This window comes from Rhinatrema bivittatum, chromosome 5 (genome assembly GCF_901001135.1).
Source record: "Rhinatrema bivittatum chromosome 5, aRhiBiv1.1, whole genome shotgun sequence".
Taxonomy (NCBI): Eukaryota; Metazoa; Chordata; class Amphibia; order Gymnophiona; family Rhinatrematidae; genus Rhinatrema; species Rhinatrema bivittatum.
The window spans coordinates 218,262,663-218,281,386 of NC_042619.1; the positions used below are offsets into that span (position 1 = coordinate 218,262,663).

General features: G+C 40.2%; 1 protein-coding gene across 4 annotated transcripts in view; it reads left to right on the forward strand.

Annotated features, from left to right (window-relative positions):
- Nucleotides 1-18,724, forward strand: part of RPGR (retinitis pigmentosa GTPase regulator) — a 266,732-nt gene that overhangs the window by 222,746 nt on the left and 25,262 nt on the right. For 3 of the 4 annotated variants that reach the window (XM_029603193.1, XM_029603196.1, XM_029603194.1), the window contains one exon: nucleotides 4,093-4,132. In XM_029603193.1, the coding sequence (XP_029459053.1) occupies nucleotides 4,093-4,132 (40 nt within the window). Of the gene's footprint in view, nucleotides 1-4,092; nucleotides 4,133-16,477; nucleotides 16,654-18,724 lie in introns of all 4 variants that reach the window. The other variant, XR_003856998.1, reaches the window with a different exon arrangement.

An 18,724-nucleotide genomic window follows, 5' to 3' on the forward strand; every position in this document is an offset into this window, starting at 1 on the left:
ATGACATGGTAAAAAACCAAGAATCCCTATATTGTGTCTCAAAGACTAGTGGGAGCGTGGGAGATTAGCACTTCCAGATCTAGGGGAATATAACTTTTAGTCTGCCTATGAATATTATGAGAAATATGAGAAATCTGATTACATAAACTTGGAGGCAGATAGATTAGTGGTAGCACCAACAAATTTGAAATATCTGCTGCATGCAACTCCCCACAAAATTCAAAAGGGACTCTCTAGGTGTGTCTTGATTCAGCCTATCCAATGGGCCTGGAAGAGATTAACGAAGAGTTTGAATCATTCTTCTCAATGCTCACAGTAGTTGCCCATAGGGGGAAATTTAGAGTTTACATCTGGCACTAATTCTAAGGATTTTCAGAATTGGGGGCTCAAGGTATCTCTTTGCAACATGTTCTGAATGAGGAAGGTTCACTTCTTTCATTTGCTCAGTATAAGTTTACTGATGGGGGTCAGTTTTCCTATATTCAGCTACAACACTATATTGCCTCGTTACCCAATCTGAATTGGAAGTCAAGCTTGTGGATGATTTGGAAGCCCTTTTCAACCGGAACTAAGCAAACGTTCGACATCACGCTTGAGGAAATCCCTACAGTCTTACAAGTTGGAAGGAGACTGGGGAACTCTAATACTTACATGGTCTCAAGAGAGCGGGATCACATTCACTAGGGAAACATTCCAGAACTGTTTCAGACATCTAAGAAAGCTATCTGGGAACATCTATCTACGAGAACTTCAATATAAATTTCTGTGATGAGCATATATTTCACAGACTCACACACTAAAAGCTGTATTTCTGATTCTGCAATTTGTGTAAAATGTAAGGTCCAACCTGGCACGCTTTTCTATATGTTTTGGTCCTGCTCTTATATACAGCACTTTTGGTTGTCCGTATCGAGATGTTTGTCTCAGGTCCTGGGGTAGCAACTCCCGACTTCTCCAGAAGCGACCCTTTTTGGGCAATTCCCCCCAGCCATATTTAAGAACAAGGCCGAAGCATTATTTTATAGAAAGGCATGCTTGATGGGAAAGAAAGCCATCTTGGTGACATGGAGAGAAGCTACAGGCCCTCCTTAGTGGCAATGGCATAATTCCCTCCATGACTAGTTGCAGATGGAAAGCAGAGCCTCGTTGGGGTCATTTAAAGGCAGACTAACTTTTTTCAAAATCTGAGGATGCTACCTTCGGTCTCTTTCGTCAATGGTGAGGAGCCTGATACTTAATAGCTCCTTCTAATTTTTTTCATGTTGTTGGTATAGCTTTTTTAATACTTTTTTTTGGGCATCCGCTCACCGATACAGATATTCTGTTATGGAATATCGATACAATGAACATGTGCAACTAGGCAGGGTTAGGGTGGGATCTGAAGCTAATGGTGGGCATCTGTATCTAGTGACACACTAGAGAGTTCGAGGCCTGGGGTGCATAAGAGCCGATGCGCCCGGAGCCCTGTTTTATGTGTATTTGCTCAACTGATTATAGTCCTCGTTGGTCAAAGAGGGGGAGAGGGTGGGGGTAAACATGACTAAAATGTAAAAGAGTTAACTGTAATATGTTGGAATGTGGTTGGTTCTATATGTTGGACATAATAAAAAATCATTGAAACAAACTCCAAGGGGGACAACTCAGAACCATATTTCTTTATGGAGAGGGTGGTGGATGCCTGGAATGCCTTTCTAGAGGAGGTGGTAAGGACGAAAACAGTCAATGAATTCAAAGGGGCATAGGAAAGAAACACTGTGAATCCTTAAAGGCTAAAGGATGGAAATAAAGAAAAGGGTGCTTGGGGATAACCTGCATGGAGTGGAAGTTACTACCCGTAACAGAAGGCATCAGGATTATTACCCTTAACCAATAATCCTTGCTGCTTTTGATGCAACTGCAGCATCGCTCTCCACGTCGGGGGCTGGGGGGAAGGGAAATTGGATTCAAATGACAACGCAGGGCCCCAACTTTTCAGGAAAAAGTATAGGACTGCTTCTGTGGCCAAATCCAAAAGCTCCTCACCAAGTACAAATATTGCTTGCAGTAATTTGTTATAGGTTTGACAGTTTTTTGCTTGGCTTTGATTGTAAATATTACTACTCTTATCATAAGGCTTGGAGGTAACTGCAAGGAGCAGCAGATACCATCCTTAAGAGTATCATGGGGGAAAACTGCACCGAGCAGCAGTTATCATCATAAGAAGCTTTCTGGGCAGACTAGATGGACCATTTGGTCCTTTCCTGCCATCATTACTATGTTATTATGTATGTTACTATGTAACATAAGGAAGCATTTCTTCCCATAAAGGCTGGTGGATAAAGGGAACATCCCCACAGTAGTATCAGAGTTCAAGAAAGCATAAAAGCACGAAGATCCTTAGCAATGGGAAAATGAAACTGAAGCTTGAGGTCCAACTAGCATCTGTTATACGGAAAAGGGGAGGGACAGACTAGATGGGCCAGGAAGCTTTTGACTGTTGTCAGTTGCTCTGTTTATGGTCACTGCACATGTGAGAAAATATACCAGTGTGAAGAGTATGTCAGTGAGAACATGAGTGTTTGGGTAGAAGATGGCCATTGAAGATAATAGCATAAGGGATTGAGAATTTTGTTTGACCCAACCACTATTTGTTCCTGTTCTTGGCCCTGATTTCCCTGACCTACATGCAAGGAAAGTTTTATAAATGTTTTCTGTTTGTATTTATGCAAGTGAAGACTTGTGGGTTAGTGTGTGGCTGTGTCTTCCAGTGTGTGCATGTCTCAAAACTATAATTAAATCAAATCATATGCGAATATAAGATGTGCATCCATAAGGTCTTGCTCTGTCACAGAGTGTACAATATAGTATCAATAGGAAGCCTAGAGCAGAGTTTGCATTCTCTTGCTTTCTAATGGGATTGATCCTAATGGAGACTTTATTTTATTTCCTTTATTGTTTTTGTAATTGACTAAATTGCATCCAGATAATGGGTGGGATTTTAGACTATAATACAAACTACCCATCTCTGCTGAGAGAAGATATATAGTATACTGATATTACAAAATATGTTAAAAGAAGTAAAATATGTATACCATCTCCTCCTGTTTGAAGGAGATAATATACAAGTATAATATAACATATTATTAAAAAGAAAAACCTCTTAGGAAATAAGACAAACCAAGGGAAGAATAAAGCCAAAAAAAACCCAGGAAATTTGTTTTTCTGAAAAATAAATAAATCAACCAACCAACTCTTTCTCCTCCTATAATGCACTGCAGATTTCTTCCTCTTTGACATTAGTGATTTCTTCAAGGTTCTGTAGAAGGAACATTTGCTTATTTGTTTTCAGTTATTATATGGCACCCCTTCTAGGGCTCCTCACTTACTGCTAGAATCTGGGAGGGAGGGAGGAATAGTAGCATCTCTGTGTGCTCTTGGAGACAGTTGTTTGTGAAAGGCATTGAGAGTTTCAGTGCCATGTGTGTGGTGCTCTTGTAGTTACATTTAAAGCTTGTATAGCGACAGTGGACAGTGGCCTCCAAGTGAAGAATCAGAATACAGAACTAGAAAGAAGTTGCCAGAGATAAATGTAAATGAGATCTTCAGGTAGTTGATGCACATAGAGAGGCAGCATATCAAGAGTACCATCTTCAAAGGCACAATATCAAACAGTCCTGCAATTTCTGTTCCCAAGTACATTTCACATACTGAACTTGCTTCTCATTGCCAAGCTAACAGGTGTTAATTTTGCCATTTCACTCTGCTTAAAATGTATTTCTAAAATGCATTTAATTGTTTTATTTGTGTCCCAGCTTTACTCAGCCTGTATATGATCACTTGTTTACTTCACTAATTTTCTTGATTTGGCTAAATTCTACCTATTTTGGATCACATATGATGGAAGGTATATAATATCCCCAGAGGTGTGAGTTAACCGCAGCCTCATTGGAGTGTACATAGGGCATAATTTGGAAATACATTTCATCTCTTAAACTCATGAATTTACCAGACATGCTCGTTGTTTAATATAGGCTCCTTTAATGTTTTAATTCAGTTCTGAATGAACTTATGATTTCATATTGTTTATAATTACTAAACCTTTTTAATTTTCAGGAGAAACAAATTACTGAAGAAGAGAGGAAAGTTCAGCAAGGTAACAATCCTCCTTTCTGTTAAGTACTGTTGTCCTCTATCATTTAAATATAAAATCAAAGAGGTAAATAAGATCTCAGTATTACATTTATCAAAAAATTGTAAGAGGAAAATAAACTTGATGAAGTAAAGCCATTAAAATGTTTAAACTTGTTTTTTAAGTTGAAAATGTTTATTGGATGATACAGCATTAACATAGATAAAACAGCACAAATATGTAAATACACCCATTGTCTTTTTGATGTTCAACCAACCAATCCCTCCCCCCACAGAGCCTGATAAGGGCATTAATTATTGAAAACATAAACAAAAACTATTGCACAGCACCTAGTACAGCACATAATAAGCAGCACTACCTAAAGCGCTGATACAGAGAAAAGCTAAACCATACCGTAAGTACAAATATTTAAGAAAAATATAAGAATATGGAATGAAGGGGTTGCACCTCTATAGAGCATTGGCCATGAACATCTATCCCCAGAACACCGCTCAATCATGGGTTCATAACCAAGTGATAAAAGAATCCCAGGTGGCCTCAAAGGATGTCAGTTGGTTATGTCGTACAGCATTGAGACGAGCTAGTTGACAATAACCATATGAGCGGTGAATCACCAGTGACACTGATGGGACCTCCACTCATTTCCAAAAAATAGCTAACTCACAACGGGCTGCAAGGAATACCTGCTGGGAAAAGCTTTGCAAATGCTTGTTCAGATTGGGCAGTGGGAGATTGAGGGAGGGCATGGCAACTTGTGTCAACCATTCAGTAATTTGTGTCCAAAAGAAGACTGCTTTCTCGCACTGCCACCATGTATGAAAAAAAGTGCCAGTATTTCCACAATTTCTCCAGCAAGTATCTGACACGTTAGGGAATAAGTGATGTAAGCGAGCGGGCATCAGATGCCAGCGATAAAGCAATTTATAGCAGTTCTCTTGCAAGGTAGCTGATATAGAACATTTACCAGCAGATAAAAAACAGATCCCAATCCTCAACTCTCAGGGGATGTCCCAGATCTGTGTCCCAGTCTCTCAATTGTTTAAAGGGTTCAGATTTTAGAGATCAATCCCCCACAAATTATCTACCTGTTGGCAATAATTTTCAAATAAAGATCTGGTCCGGCAAAGGGTATCTGCTCACAGGGAAGAGTCCGCAAAATGCTTGAGTTGTTGGTAAGCTAAAAAAATGCCTTCCTCAACCAAAATGTCTCTAAAAGCATAAATAGACAAAAAATTCCCCTGACTATGTAAATATTCAGGGGTAGATTTTATAATTTTGCGCGAGCGCGTACTTTTGTTCGCGTACCAGGCGCGAACAAAAGTATGCTGGATTTTATAAGATACGTGCGTAGCCGTGCGTATCTTATAAAATCCGGGGTTGGCGCGCGCAAGGGGGTGCACATTTGTGCAACCTGCGCACGCCGAGCCCGGCGTGCGCTGCCTGTTCCCTCCGAGGCCACTCCGAAATCGGAGCGGCCTCGGAGGGAACTTTCTTTCCACCCCCCCGCACCTTCCCCTCCCTTCCCCTACCTAACCCACCCCCTGGCCCTATCTAACCCCCCCCTACCTTTTGTTGGCAGATTTACGCCTGTGGGCTGCTGGCGCGCCATCACCCGACCCAGGGGCTGGTCCGGAGGCCTCGACCACGCCCCCGGGCCGGCGCCACGCCCCCGTCCCGCTCTGAACTGCCCCCTGACCCTGGACATGCCCCCTCCCCGCCCCTTTTACGAAGCCCCGGGACTTACGCGCGTCCTGGGGCTGTGCGCGCGCCGGCGGCCTATGCAAAATAGGCGCGCCGGCGTGCAAGGGCCCTGCGCGCGTAAATCCAGCCGGATTTACGCGCGCAGGGCATTTAAAATCCGGCCCTCAATGCGAGTGATACCCGAAGCCAGCCATGATGCAAAAGTCTTGGAGTGTAAACCACATGGAAAAGCAGTATTATAAAAAGATGGCCACTTGCAGCGTCTCCAGGAAGATTTAGGCTGCCAGGGCATAGCAGATAAAGGCATCAATCCTACTTTAGCTTGTTCTAACAAGACCCATTGTTTTACATTTTTTGTCCTGTGAAGGTCAACCAGGGCACACAGTTGAGAGGCACCAAAATAACAAATCAAATTAGGGTCTCCAAGACCTCCCTGCAATTTAGGTTGATAAAGAGTCAACCGGGTAACCCTTGGTGGATGCTTTCTCAAATAAAATCAAAAATCTTTTTTTGCCAAGAGCGTAATATTGCAGAGGAAAGAAAAATGGGAAGAGTAGAAAATAGAGAAAATGCTGCAGTATATTCATTTTGATTATAGCCATTCGCCCCAACCATAAGAAGGTATCCCAGGACCACCTTTCCAATTCACAGTCCGTAGCCTTCAGCAGAGGGATATAGTTCAGAGCATAGAGTTTAGAGACACAAGGCCCAATATGAACTCCCAAATACTTGAGAACATATTTAGCCCACTTAAAGGGGAACAACCGTTTAAGCTTACTAACCTCTCCCTCGGCCAAATTTATATTCAAGATTTCAGGTTTATCAAAGTTGATCTTAAGACCTGAAACTTTACTGAAGTGGTCTAGTTTATTAATGACCCCTTTTAAAGAATTAGGAGGATCAGGCATAATGTCATCCACAAGAAGAGAGGACTTAAACTGCTGATCACCCAGTCTAATCGCCACAATTTGTGAAAATAAGCCCAAGAGGTAAAAGATTCCAAAAATAAAGCAACAATAATGGGGACAAGGGGCAACCCTGCTTTGTGCCCCTGTCAATGTCCCCCATTAATCTTTACTTGTGCATTCGTTGTTCATATACCCTCATCAACTATTGAAGGAAAAAGTGACCAAAATGTATCCTGACCAAAGTTTTGAACAGAAAAGACCAATGAACCAGATCGAATGCCTTTTCCACATCGATGAACAATAAAACAGATGGGTATCAGGTCAACTATTTTGCGGATGTTATCTGTAGCCATACGGCCGGGAACAGAGCCCACTTGGTCAAAGTGGACAAGAGAAGGTAATATCTTATTAACCTTTGAGCTAGAACTCTCGCCAATATCTTCAAATCTAGAGTTATTAAAGAGATTGGTTGATAAGACCCGCATCGCATAGGATCCCTGTCTGGCTTGGCTACAACCGATATTCTGCTACATTAGAGTTCGTAGGAAGAGAACCCCCCTCCCTAACAAAATTAAACATATCGATTAGAGGGGACACTAAAATATAAGAGTACCACTTACAACACCCACTATGGAAGCCATCCAATCCGGGGGATTTTCCCACCTTTAGTTGCTTGATTATATTTATTTATTTTATTTATTTATTTACGATTTTTATATACTGATGTTCATTTAAAAAAGAGATATCACATCGGTTTACAACAAGGTACAATAGGTAATTCACTATCCCCTAAAAGGGCTTACAATCTAAAATTTTTGTACCTGAGGCTAAGAAATTACAAAAATAAAATCATCAAAATCAAAGTTCTTAACAATTAAGCAAAAGGTATAACAAGGAGCATATTAAGCAAATAACACAAAGGGGAGTGCCCTTTAAGACCTCGGGGGTACTAATGGGGCTATCTGGATATTGCTGTTGATCCAGAGTGAGTGTAGGTAAAGGATAGTCATCTATATTAGAATCCATAATATTTACATCCTAATTAATCGGAGAAAGTTCTTTTTTACTCAACGCACAATTAAACTCTGGAATTTATTACCAGAGGATGTGGTTAATGTAGTTAGTGTAGCCGTGTTTAAAAAAGGATTGGATAAGTTCTTGGAGGAAAAGGCCGTTACCTACTATTAATTAAGTTGACTTAGAAAATAGCCACTGCTATTATTAGCAACAGTTCTTATGGCCTGGATTGGCCACTGTTGGAAACAGGATGCTGGGCTTGATGGACATTGGTCTGACCCAGTATGACATGTTCTTATGTTCTTACTATATAGGATCATGTAAAACTGAGTAAAACAGTCCCGTATGCCAGTAGAGGTAGACATTGAATCACCCTGGTGGCTCCTAATTTTGGCAACAGAATCTTGTGTGTAAAAAGCTTTCAGGCGTGGGGCCAAATAATGTCCAACTTTATTCCCCCTTTCATAACAGAACTGTTTAAGTCCAATTTGTGGTCAAGGGACTCATTATCAAGGGATCGGAGCTCAGATCTAACAAGCATCAGACATTTATATATTCTAGGAGATTGATTGTTCATATGTAGACGTGCAAGGTGAGATATTTGGGCCAGCAAGGAATTCCTATGCCTCTCCTGCTCTCTCTTGCAGAAGGAGGCACAAGAAATGAGAAAACTACCTTAGAGCACTCCCAGAGTACTGCTTTAGATGTCTCTTTTAGGGAATTTATCTAGAAGTACTTCTGTAAATGCTTGCCAAAAGAAAGAAAAAAGGACTCATCTTTCAATAAACTTTCATTTAACTGCCAAAAGCAGAGGCCTTTATCAATATTATTATTATTATTATTATTATTAATTCATTTTTAAATACCAAACATATCACATCTGTTTACAAACAAATATTTGTTTTAAAATATTTGCATTTCCAAAATTAAAAGGAGTGAAGAAAATACAGAGTTTCATAATAAACTACTAAAACAAATAAAATAGTAAAATAAATAAACAAAATTTAAACAGTAAAGAGGCAGAACAGTAAGAGCAGAGATAAAATACTTAACTAATTGCTTATATTAAAGGTGAGTATAATCCTTAGGTTAAAGTTCTTGGAAGGCTTGATTGAATAGCCATGGTTTAATACCCTTTTTAAATATTTTAATATCTTGGAACTGGATATCCACCCAAATAGGGTCATGATTGGACCAGGTGATATTCTCTATTCTCACCCCTAGTACATTATTCTGCAGAGTTTTATCAATTAGAAAATAATCAATACGGGAACAAGTCCCTTGGTGGGAGCAATATAAGGTATAAGTGCATGATGTGGGATAGCGTTGTCTCCATATGTCAACAAGACTCTATTATGTCTTAAGGAAAGACAGTAATTTCCGCATGGCTTGCAACAATGCAGGGGAAGGGAAAAAATTGTCTAAAGACGGATTTCTGGTAAAGTTAAAATCTCTACCCACCATTAGAAAACCTTCGGCTTAGGTCAGTAGGAGATCATCCAGGGTTTTTAAGAAGGAAATTTGGTTTGAGTTGGGGAAATATATAGTTAAGAGAGTGAAAATATCCCTTCACACTCTTATCTTAAGTAATAAATACCAACCCTGTGAATCCAATAGTTGAAAAAGCAGCTCATGAATTAAAGAGCAGGAGATCAGGACTCCTACCCCAGCATACCTAGACTCCTTAGAACTAGCCACAAGGAACTTATGGGGAAAAGAAGGTAGAGACAGCAAATGCTCTTGGCGTTTGCACAGATGCTTTTCCTGAATAAACGCAATAACTGCTTTTTGATAATCGAGCTCTTTAGTCAAAAAATAATGTTTTCGAGAGGTGTTAAGTCCCTTAAGATTCAGAGATACGATTCAGACAGCCATAAAGAAAAAAGAGAAAATATCAAAATACAAATGCTAAAGTAATGCTGGCACATTCATGAGTATTAAAGAAATCAATATGCTGTTGCAGCTGTGAAAAAGCAAAAACAAAAATAGAGGTAAAATGCACCTCTCTGTGGACCCCAAAACCCTCATCTTGAACCGCTCTCCTCAAATGGCAGATCCCACTACTGTTGGGGACCCAAACATCTGCCAAAAATGAACCCTCGAGGAAAAACTCCCTATCCAGAAGTGGCAACTATAAAATAAAAATGACCATCGCACCCAGTTTGACCTAATCCTTCCAGGACAAAGTGCAATATATACCCACTCTTGATAGCTAAGGTGAAATAGCAGGTATTTCAAGGAAGTAAAGAGAATACTCAATATAAAATGCAATCAGACAAGGCCAAAATTAAAGTCAAAATAGACCATCGGGTTCCCTCAGCCCTGATCTGACAGCACAGAACGTGAGTCCACGGAGTGGCGTCTCAGCCATTTGCCTCCTTTGCCGGCTCTATGTCATCTTGGGTGATTGTCCATCTTCAGAGCCTCCGACGCCATCTTGGAACTTGAAAATAGATGTTTATGTTAGCTTGTTCGAATGCATCTGCAGCTTCAGCGATCGTTTTTACATGATAAGTAACTCCTTTGAGGCCAAAAGGAAAAGTCCAACAATAATGGACCCCTTCAAATTGCAGGGCCACCGTTACCTCCCGGAGTTCAAAGCGTCTGCATAGCGTTGAGGGCACTAAATCATGGTATATGGATAATGTGTGGCCTTCCCATAGCCATTTGGCTTTCTTCTGCGCAGATTTGTAAATAAGCGCCTTTTGCACATAACTATGAAAACAGATGATGATATTTCGAGGTTGCTTGTCCTACCGTGGACCTAAGGCCCTGTGAGTCGTTCTAACCTGATAGTTGGCAAAGTGATATTCGGGTCAGCAGTATCCTATTCTCCATGGGTGAGTATGAACATACATATCTGCAGGGTGATGGCGCAGGCATCTGCATATTCCGCTGTTTCGGGAACTCTGCGGATCCGGAGATTGCAGCGCCGTGATCAGTTTTCTAAGTCCTCAAGTTTAGCGGCAAGGAGTGAGTACTCGAAGCGCATTTGTTTTTGTTGGGCAGTAAGCACATTTAAGGCATCTCCGTGTACCTCAACCCAAGTATCCATCTCAATCACTTGAGCCCCAAGCGCAGCAAGGTCCTCTCGAATCTCTGACATGGAAGCGAGTAAGTCGGCTTTGTGTTGCCTTGTATCGGAGCACAGGTCAAGGAACCAGCCCCTGAGCTCACCCCTCAATGGTAAGTCCACAAAGCCGAGATTGGCACAGGAGCTTAGCGAACGGTGCTCTCCATCTTTGCCACCGGTGTTCTCCACGGCCTTCTCGGCCAGTTCTCTGACCTCGATAGTAACTTCAAGAGTCACCTTGCCATAAGAAAACTGCTTTAAATTGGCCGTTTTCCTCTTGGCCGCCATCAGGAATGTTAAAAAAGTAGTTGAGTGGGAAAATCGCTCCAATATAGTGTGGCTGGCTAATGTTAGCGACAGTTACAATAGTCGGGGGTGAGGAGCTTGACACTCAAATGTCCATCTTAGCAAAATATTAAACTTTTAAAGGGTTATCACTAACCTCTGCTAGGTTTCTTCCTCCTCCACCTCATGGGTTTCAAGATGGTGATGTGTGGGCATTTACACTCACCAAACCATTACCATACAGCTTGACTGACTCCACACAGGAGTCTCTTGAGCAAACCAGTCAATCTTGGAATGGGAGAAATAATTATAAACTGGGTGAGAAGTTTTTGGCTAAGCAATAGGCGGTTACTCTGGTGAATGGTAGGTGAACAGTGGGGTGCCACAAGGATCACTGCAAAGCTGTTCTCTTTAATGACTTCATAAGTAACGTTTTGGAAAGGCTAGAAGGGAATGTATGCCTAGTGTAGATTATATGAAAATCTACAACAGAGTAGATGTATAGAACAGGTGGGGGTGAATAAAATGCAAGAATACTTAAATGTTGGAACGGTTTTGAGAACTGTGCTTTTATAAAAACAAAATCATGCAGTTCAGGTGCAGAAAGTAATTGGGCAAGCTAATAATGTTCTTAAATGCATAAGAGTTATTAGTAAGATGAAAGTGATAGTATTACCTCTGTATAGATCTCTGGTGAGTCCTCCACCTTGAATACTTAGAGACATCAGAATTTACAGAACCACGAAAACAAGAAGGACAAAAGATGTCATTTAAACCTAAAATATAAATCAAACAAGAGAATGCAAGATCCACAAAACAGTTCACGAAGATGTGAAAACCCTAACTTCGTATTTCTCATTATCCAAACTGTATGCCACTTGTTCTAGATCAGTGTTAATATGTACTAGAAAACTGGAGTTGATAGATTTGCTAGATAAATGTCTACCTTTGCATACCACCTCTGTAACTATTTTTGTCTGTTAATTATGTTATAATTATGAATGTCAATTTGTAAACCGTTGTGATCTGTATATGGAACGACGGTATATAAAATGTCTAAATAAATAAATATTGTAGACCATATCTATAAAAGAACACATTGATAAGGTGGAAGAAGTTCAGAGAAGGGCCACCAAAATGATTCATGACCTGCAGGATAAACCATACATGGAGAGATATTAAGAAGCTAAAGATGCACTCACAAGAAGAGAGAAGAGGGAGATATGATGCAAACATTCAAATCGTGCTTCAGTAGGATACTACAGTTTAGCATTTGGGTTAACCAAGTGGTCCTTTCTGCTGACAATTTCTACATTTGTATAAGTGATCATTAACTAGTAGCTGATTAATGTGTCAGTATTTTTATTTATTTATAAAATGTAAATCCCAGCTATCTAAAATACTAGGTAGGTTACAACAAAATATTCACAGTAGCATTCAAAATAACATAACACAAAGGTGTTGACATTCTAAAACAAAATCAAAATCAATCCAAAACTAGATATTAAAATAAAATTGTAAATAAATTGATAAAAACAAGAACATATAAAAATAATTAAAAACAATAAATAAAAAATAAATAAAAACTGCCTAGAAAACGTAACTAGGCCAATATTCAAAAGCCATTTAGACTGATAACTGAAAAGTTATCCATCTAAATGGCTTAGCCGTGATATTAAATGGTTTGTCTGGCAAAATATTAGCCGGATAACAAGTTATCCGGCTAGTATTTAACTGGATAAGTCAGGGACATTTCTGGGGCAGGAGATAGGCATTCCAGGGAGGACCAGAGTTAACCGGATAGGTTAACTGGCTATCTCTAGTATTCGAAGTTAGACAGATAATCTATCCGGTTAACTCTGGCTGCGCCAAAATACAATAAAAATTAATCTTCCCTACACAAAGTGAAGGAGTTTGTTCAGTATTGGGGGTGCTTAAGCACCCACGGAGCTGGCAGCTATGCGGTCACTTGCAGACCGCATAGCTGCCAGCTAACCTCAGATTAGTAGGTTCTGTATGTGATTCATCTGGGTAACACACTAGAACTTCATACTCCCAGTCACCAAACGGAAGGCAATGCTCGATACTCTTGTGTAGCTTCAGTTATTGAAGGCGGTGGTTCCAGTTCCCTACGTGGAGAGGAGTCTTGTTCATTACTCAGTTTTAGTGGTGCCCAAAAAAGACGAATCTTTCAAGCCCATTCGGAAAGGGGTGAACAGCCAAAATATTTCATTTCAGGATGGAAACACTGCACTCGGTCATCCCGATGATGCAAAAGTGTGAGTACCTTGCCTCTCTGGATCTGTTGGAAGCGTACTTCTATATTCCCATCAGGTGAGAGGATCAGAGGTACCTCTGGTTTTGTGTTCTGCAGAAACATTTTCAGTTTTGGGTGCATCCTTTTGGGCTGGCACCAGCACTGCAGACTTTCACAAAGTTAATTAACATTAAGGAAAAGACTAAAATTAACATTTAGGAAAAGACTAAAATTAACATTTAGGAAAATTAACATTTAGGAAAAGACTAAAATTAACATTTAGGAAAAGACTAAAAACTTGGCTTTTCAAAAAAGCATTTCCAAGCCTTGAATAAAACCTCCTCTCACTAGCACTAACTCGTATGCAATAATGGAATGTAAACACGAATCAACCAACCTCAAACCCTCTCTCACTAATTCCTGCTGAATATTTATCATACTATTACCATTCACAACTGTCATATTTATTCATTTGATTACCTATGTACCGTTTCATAGTCTTATTTTTTCACTTGCTATTCTAATGTATCAATAGGCTGAAATGTAAATATTGTGCTGTTCAATTTCTCCCCTTCCATCCCAAGTTTATTTTCCTTGTTTTTTGTAACTTTCCCTCTCCCTTTTTCTGATTCACTGTATTTAAAGTTCAAGGTTCTTATTGAAAATATTGTTTTTTACGTTACGTTATGCTTTACACTCCTTGTTATTTGTAAACCGGGTTGATGTGATGCCTATCATGAAACTCGGTATAACAAAAACAATAAATAAATAAATAAATAAATAATTGTGGTGGTAGCGGCATTTTTTCGCAGAGGAGGAGTCTTGGTTCATCCCTACCTGGACGATTGGCTGATCAGAGCAAAGTCTTATCAAGAAGGTATACAGGCATCCAGCAAAGTGTTTCAGGTTTTAGAAAGCTTGGGTTTGATTGTAAACTGAAAGAGCAGCCTTACTCTTTCTCAGGTCCTGGACTACCTGGAAGCACATTTCAGTATGGAACTAGGTTGTGTATACCTCACATCAGAAAGAATGGATAAGTTGCTCCAACAGGTTTGAAACTTCAGGGCTCTGACAAACCCAAGGGCCTGGGATTATCTTCAGTTTCTGGGCTCCTTGGCAGTCGCTCTGGACTTGGTGCCTTGGGCCAGGACTCACGTGAGACTCTAAAAGCTGCTCTGCTATCTCGATGATCCCCCCCCCTCAATCTCAGGACAATGAGGTTCATCAGCCTTCTAGGTGGATGCTTCCTCAGAACCTGATGTGGGATGTCAGTCTGACTCCAGCTTGGATCCTAGTCATGATGGTTGAGGAGCTCATTGCCTGGATCAGGTGTTCAGGGATGCAGGACTCCAGAGGAGCCTCCTGGTCTATCAGTTATTTGAAAGCCAGAGCAAAATGTTGGCTCGTTGCCATTTCCTTCATTTGCTCAAGGGGAAAGTGGTTCTAATGTTGTCTGAAAATGTGACAGCCATCATATATGTCAACAGGCAAGAAAGAACCAGAAGTGGGGGAGTGTCTGAGAAGATGAATCTTCTCTTCCCTTGGGCAGAAGAAAATCTAGAACTTTTGTCAGAGGCGCACATTGCAGGACAAGAAAATATGTAATCAGACTATCTTAGCAGAAATCTTCTAGATCCTGGTGTGTGGGAGCAAAGTCAAGACACATTTCTTCATGTGTTTCACAGGTGGGGCATGCCCTACATAGATCTTATGGCCACTGGCAGGAATGCCAAGGTTCTTCGCTTCTTCAGTCATCACAAAAATATTCAACTCTGAAGGCCTGGATGCCTTAATGCAGCTTTGGCCAAGGGAAGACCCCTTTATATCTTTCTCCCTGGCCACTGATAAGCAGAGTGCTTGCAGGATTGAGACCATACCCAATTGGGTGATCCTCATGGTGCCAGATTGACACTAGAGACCATGGTATGTGGATCTGATAAAGCTTCAGGCCAGACCTCCTCTCCGTCTGCCAAATGCTTACGGTCTCCTGGTTCAGGGTCTGATCGTCATGAATGACCCTTCTCCATTCTGTTATGACCTGGCTCCTGAGAGGTTTTATTTGAGGAAAGTGGCTTATTCATCCTTGTCGATTTCCACTTTGTTGATGCTCCTAAATCCTCCAAATCTCTGGCTTATATTAAAGTCTGGCATATTTTTTAATCTTTTTACAAAACACAGTAATCTTCTTCTTGGAGTTCTGACTCACTGTGTACCTTAGCATACCTTCAGTCAGGATTGGAAAAAGGCTCAGCCTTGAATTCTCTGAAAGTGCAGGTTGCAGTCATTTCCTCTTGTAGAGGCAAGATTCAGAGTGGTTCAGTAGCAGCCCATCTGGATGTGGTTCATTTTGTTCGTGGAGTTAGAGATTGCGTCTGCCTTTTAGACGCTTGGTTTCTTGGTGGGATTTCATTCTGGTTTTGAAGGCATTAGTCAATTCTCCTTATGAGCCAATGATGAAATGGGCTTCTTTGAAGGACCTTAGGCTGAAGGCCATATTTTTGGTGGAAATTTGTTCTGCTTGCTGTATCTCTTGAGAATGAGGCTCTGTCCTGTAGGGATCATTTCTTGGTCATTTCTTCTGATTTAGTATCCCCTCAACCTATTCCTTCCTTTTTACCTAAGGTGGTGTCATTGTTTCATTTGAACCAATATTATCACTCTGCCAGCATTCTCTAAGGAGGAGTGTCAAGGGGTGGACAGGGCTAATGATGGTGCAGTTTAAGGAGGTGGAGTCCTTTGGGTGACTCTAACTTCTTTATTCTCTCATTAGTAGGGCTTTGGTACTTCCCACCTGTAAAGACTCACTGAACTGGTGTAGCAGGATGAAATGGAAGGACACATTTTCTTACCTGTTAAGTTTCTTTCATGAATTCTGCTACACTAGTGCAGGACCCTCCTGGGAAGTTAGACCTACATAGATCATTTGTGGTCTTAATTGCTGTGTGTAAATATTTCTGATCTGTTGTTTCTGTAGTTGTTCTCCTGTGCTGTCTTCTCCTTTTATCTTGTTTGTGGCAATAGGGAGGATGTAGAAGGTTTCTCTATTCAGAAATGTTGATATCATTGTGGTTTAGATTTTACAAATTTACTAATGCAATTTCTTCTAGGTGCTTTTTCAGGGATATACTGGAGTTTCTCTGTGCTTTACCACCAATACATAGTGATGATGATGTCATGGAGAAAGTTTTTGTGCTCTGCTTCCATCTGCTGGTAGGGGCACATAACCCATCTATAAGGACTCACTGGACTGGTGTAGCATGTTTCATGGAAAGAAAATTAACAGGTAAGAGAATTTCTCCATTCAGTCAATCAAAGAAGCAGTGATCAAGTCCCTGATTAATGTAAGGACATTAAAGCAGTTGGGAGGAGGCATAGCCTAGTGGTTAGAGCAGTGCACTATGAACCAGGAGTCCTGCTGTCGCTCCTTGTGACCTTGGGCAAGTCACTTTACCCCCCATTGCCTCAGGTACAAAACTTAGATTGTAAGCCCTCTGGGGATAGGGAAATACCTACAGTACCTGAATGTAAACCGGTGTGATATCTCGATTGAGATCGAATGTCGGTATATAAAAATAATAAATAAATAAAGACATCTGGAGTCAATCTCCAGTATCTAGTAACATTTTCACATTCAGAAAGCAGTGTTGAGGTAACACCATGACCAGAGCTACAATGCACTGTACCAGATTTCTAGCACTTCTGCACTACCATTTAAATAAGAAGTACAAAGATACGTATTTTAAAACAAGAAATAGCAGCATCAGTGTAAAACAGCTTGCAGATGTTTTTTGTTGGGATTCTACAAACCATGTTTATCTACCAGTGTTTACTTCCAGCACAATAGCAGTTGATTGGACTGTACTTATGTTCTTCAAAGGAATGCTGATCTACTCCCATACAAGAGTCGCAATGATCTGAAAGCCAGTTATGTCTAGATACATATACTTAAAAGAAAACCAGTACTTTTTATGAACAAAGCTTCCCTTTTAAAAAGGGTACAACAATGTTCAGATATTCACAATGGTTCACTTTTCAGTTGGGTCTGAAGAGTTGTATCAAAGTGCTAAATAGATCATTGCAAGAGCATTCTGCTTCTGTTAGTATTTTACGTTATTTGTTGCCAAGTACAGTCCAAGGGCAGCTGGGATACATCAGCTGCCTTGCCCCAAAATTATGGAACAGGATACCACTATCCCTTCACCTTGAGACATTTTGCCTTATCTTCAGGAAAAGAGTTAAGGCTTGGCTATTCAGCCAGGCCTTTCCCTAAACTCCATTCAAAAATGTGACAATTGTGATGAAGATAGCAAGAGGAACTCCCTTCTTAATATGCCTCCCGCTTGTGTTTCCCTATGCCTATGTAAAATGAGTCACAAATGTAGGAATTTAATTTTAAATTTGATTGTAATCCACCTTGAGACCAGCTTGCTAAAGAAGGAATATCTAATGTTTATAAGAAAGACATATATAACCACAATGTCCCTCCTCTCCTCTGATATAACGCAATTATAAAAGCAGACTGCAATAAATTAGTTGTCCATCATACTAGGCATCATCAGCCTGTGTGACCACTTATTGCTCAACCTTATATATAATCATTGGGCAATAGTACAATCTATTTGTGATTAAAAAAAAAATGTGATAACTGTTTTTTTTAAATTTTTTCCTTTGCAAATAAAATAGTTCATAACCTGACTTGTGTCAGTTAAATAAGCATTTATCAATAAAGAATTATGGTGCACTTATCTGCTTGTCTTGCATGAGTCATTAGATGTATTAGATTGATTAGCCATATGTTGAATGCTGGTTTTCAAAATATCATCTTGCCCAGTGTCAACTACAACCCCTGACATGGTACCGTGTTTCAAGCTCCTCTAGCTCTTCTTCAAGGGACTTTTTTGTGGAAGCATCTGCAAAAACCAATATGTTGAAAACGCAAAAATTCTTCAGAATTCAACATGACTATGAACAACAAACACAGATTGGTATGGGCTTTTCCTATCAATGATGCTCTTTTTTAACCAGAAATGATGACCAGAAAGACATCTGTTTCATCATTTTAAGTTAACAGTGCTGTCATTCAGATGACAACATGCTGTTGTATGATATTAGAACATTCTAAACAGGATCAATAGTCAGACTTCACTCTTATCGATGAAATATTACAATAGAGTATATCATTCTATTGCATTATTTAGACCGTTGGACCGTATTTAAGCGAAAGATCCACCTTTGTTCCTTTCGATTGAGAAGCCATCTAGGATTCCCCCCCCCCCCCTTGGGTTCAATTGAACCTATGACCCTCCACTGTACACCCTTGAATTGATAGAATAGTTGAATGCAGTGCTGTATCA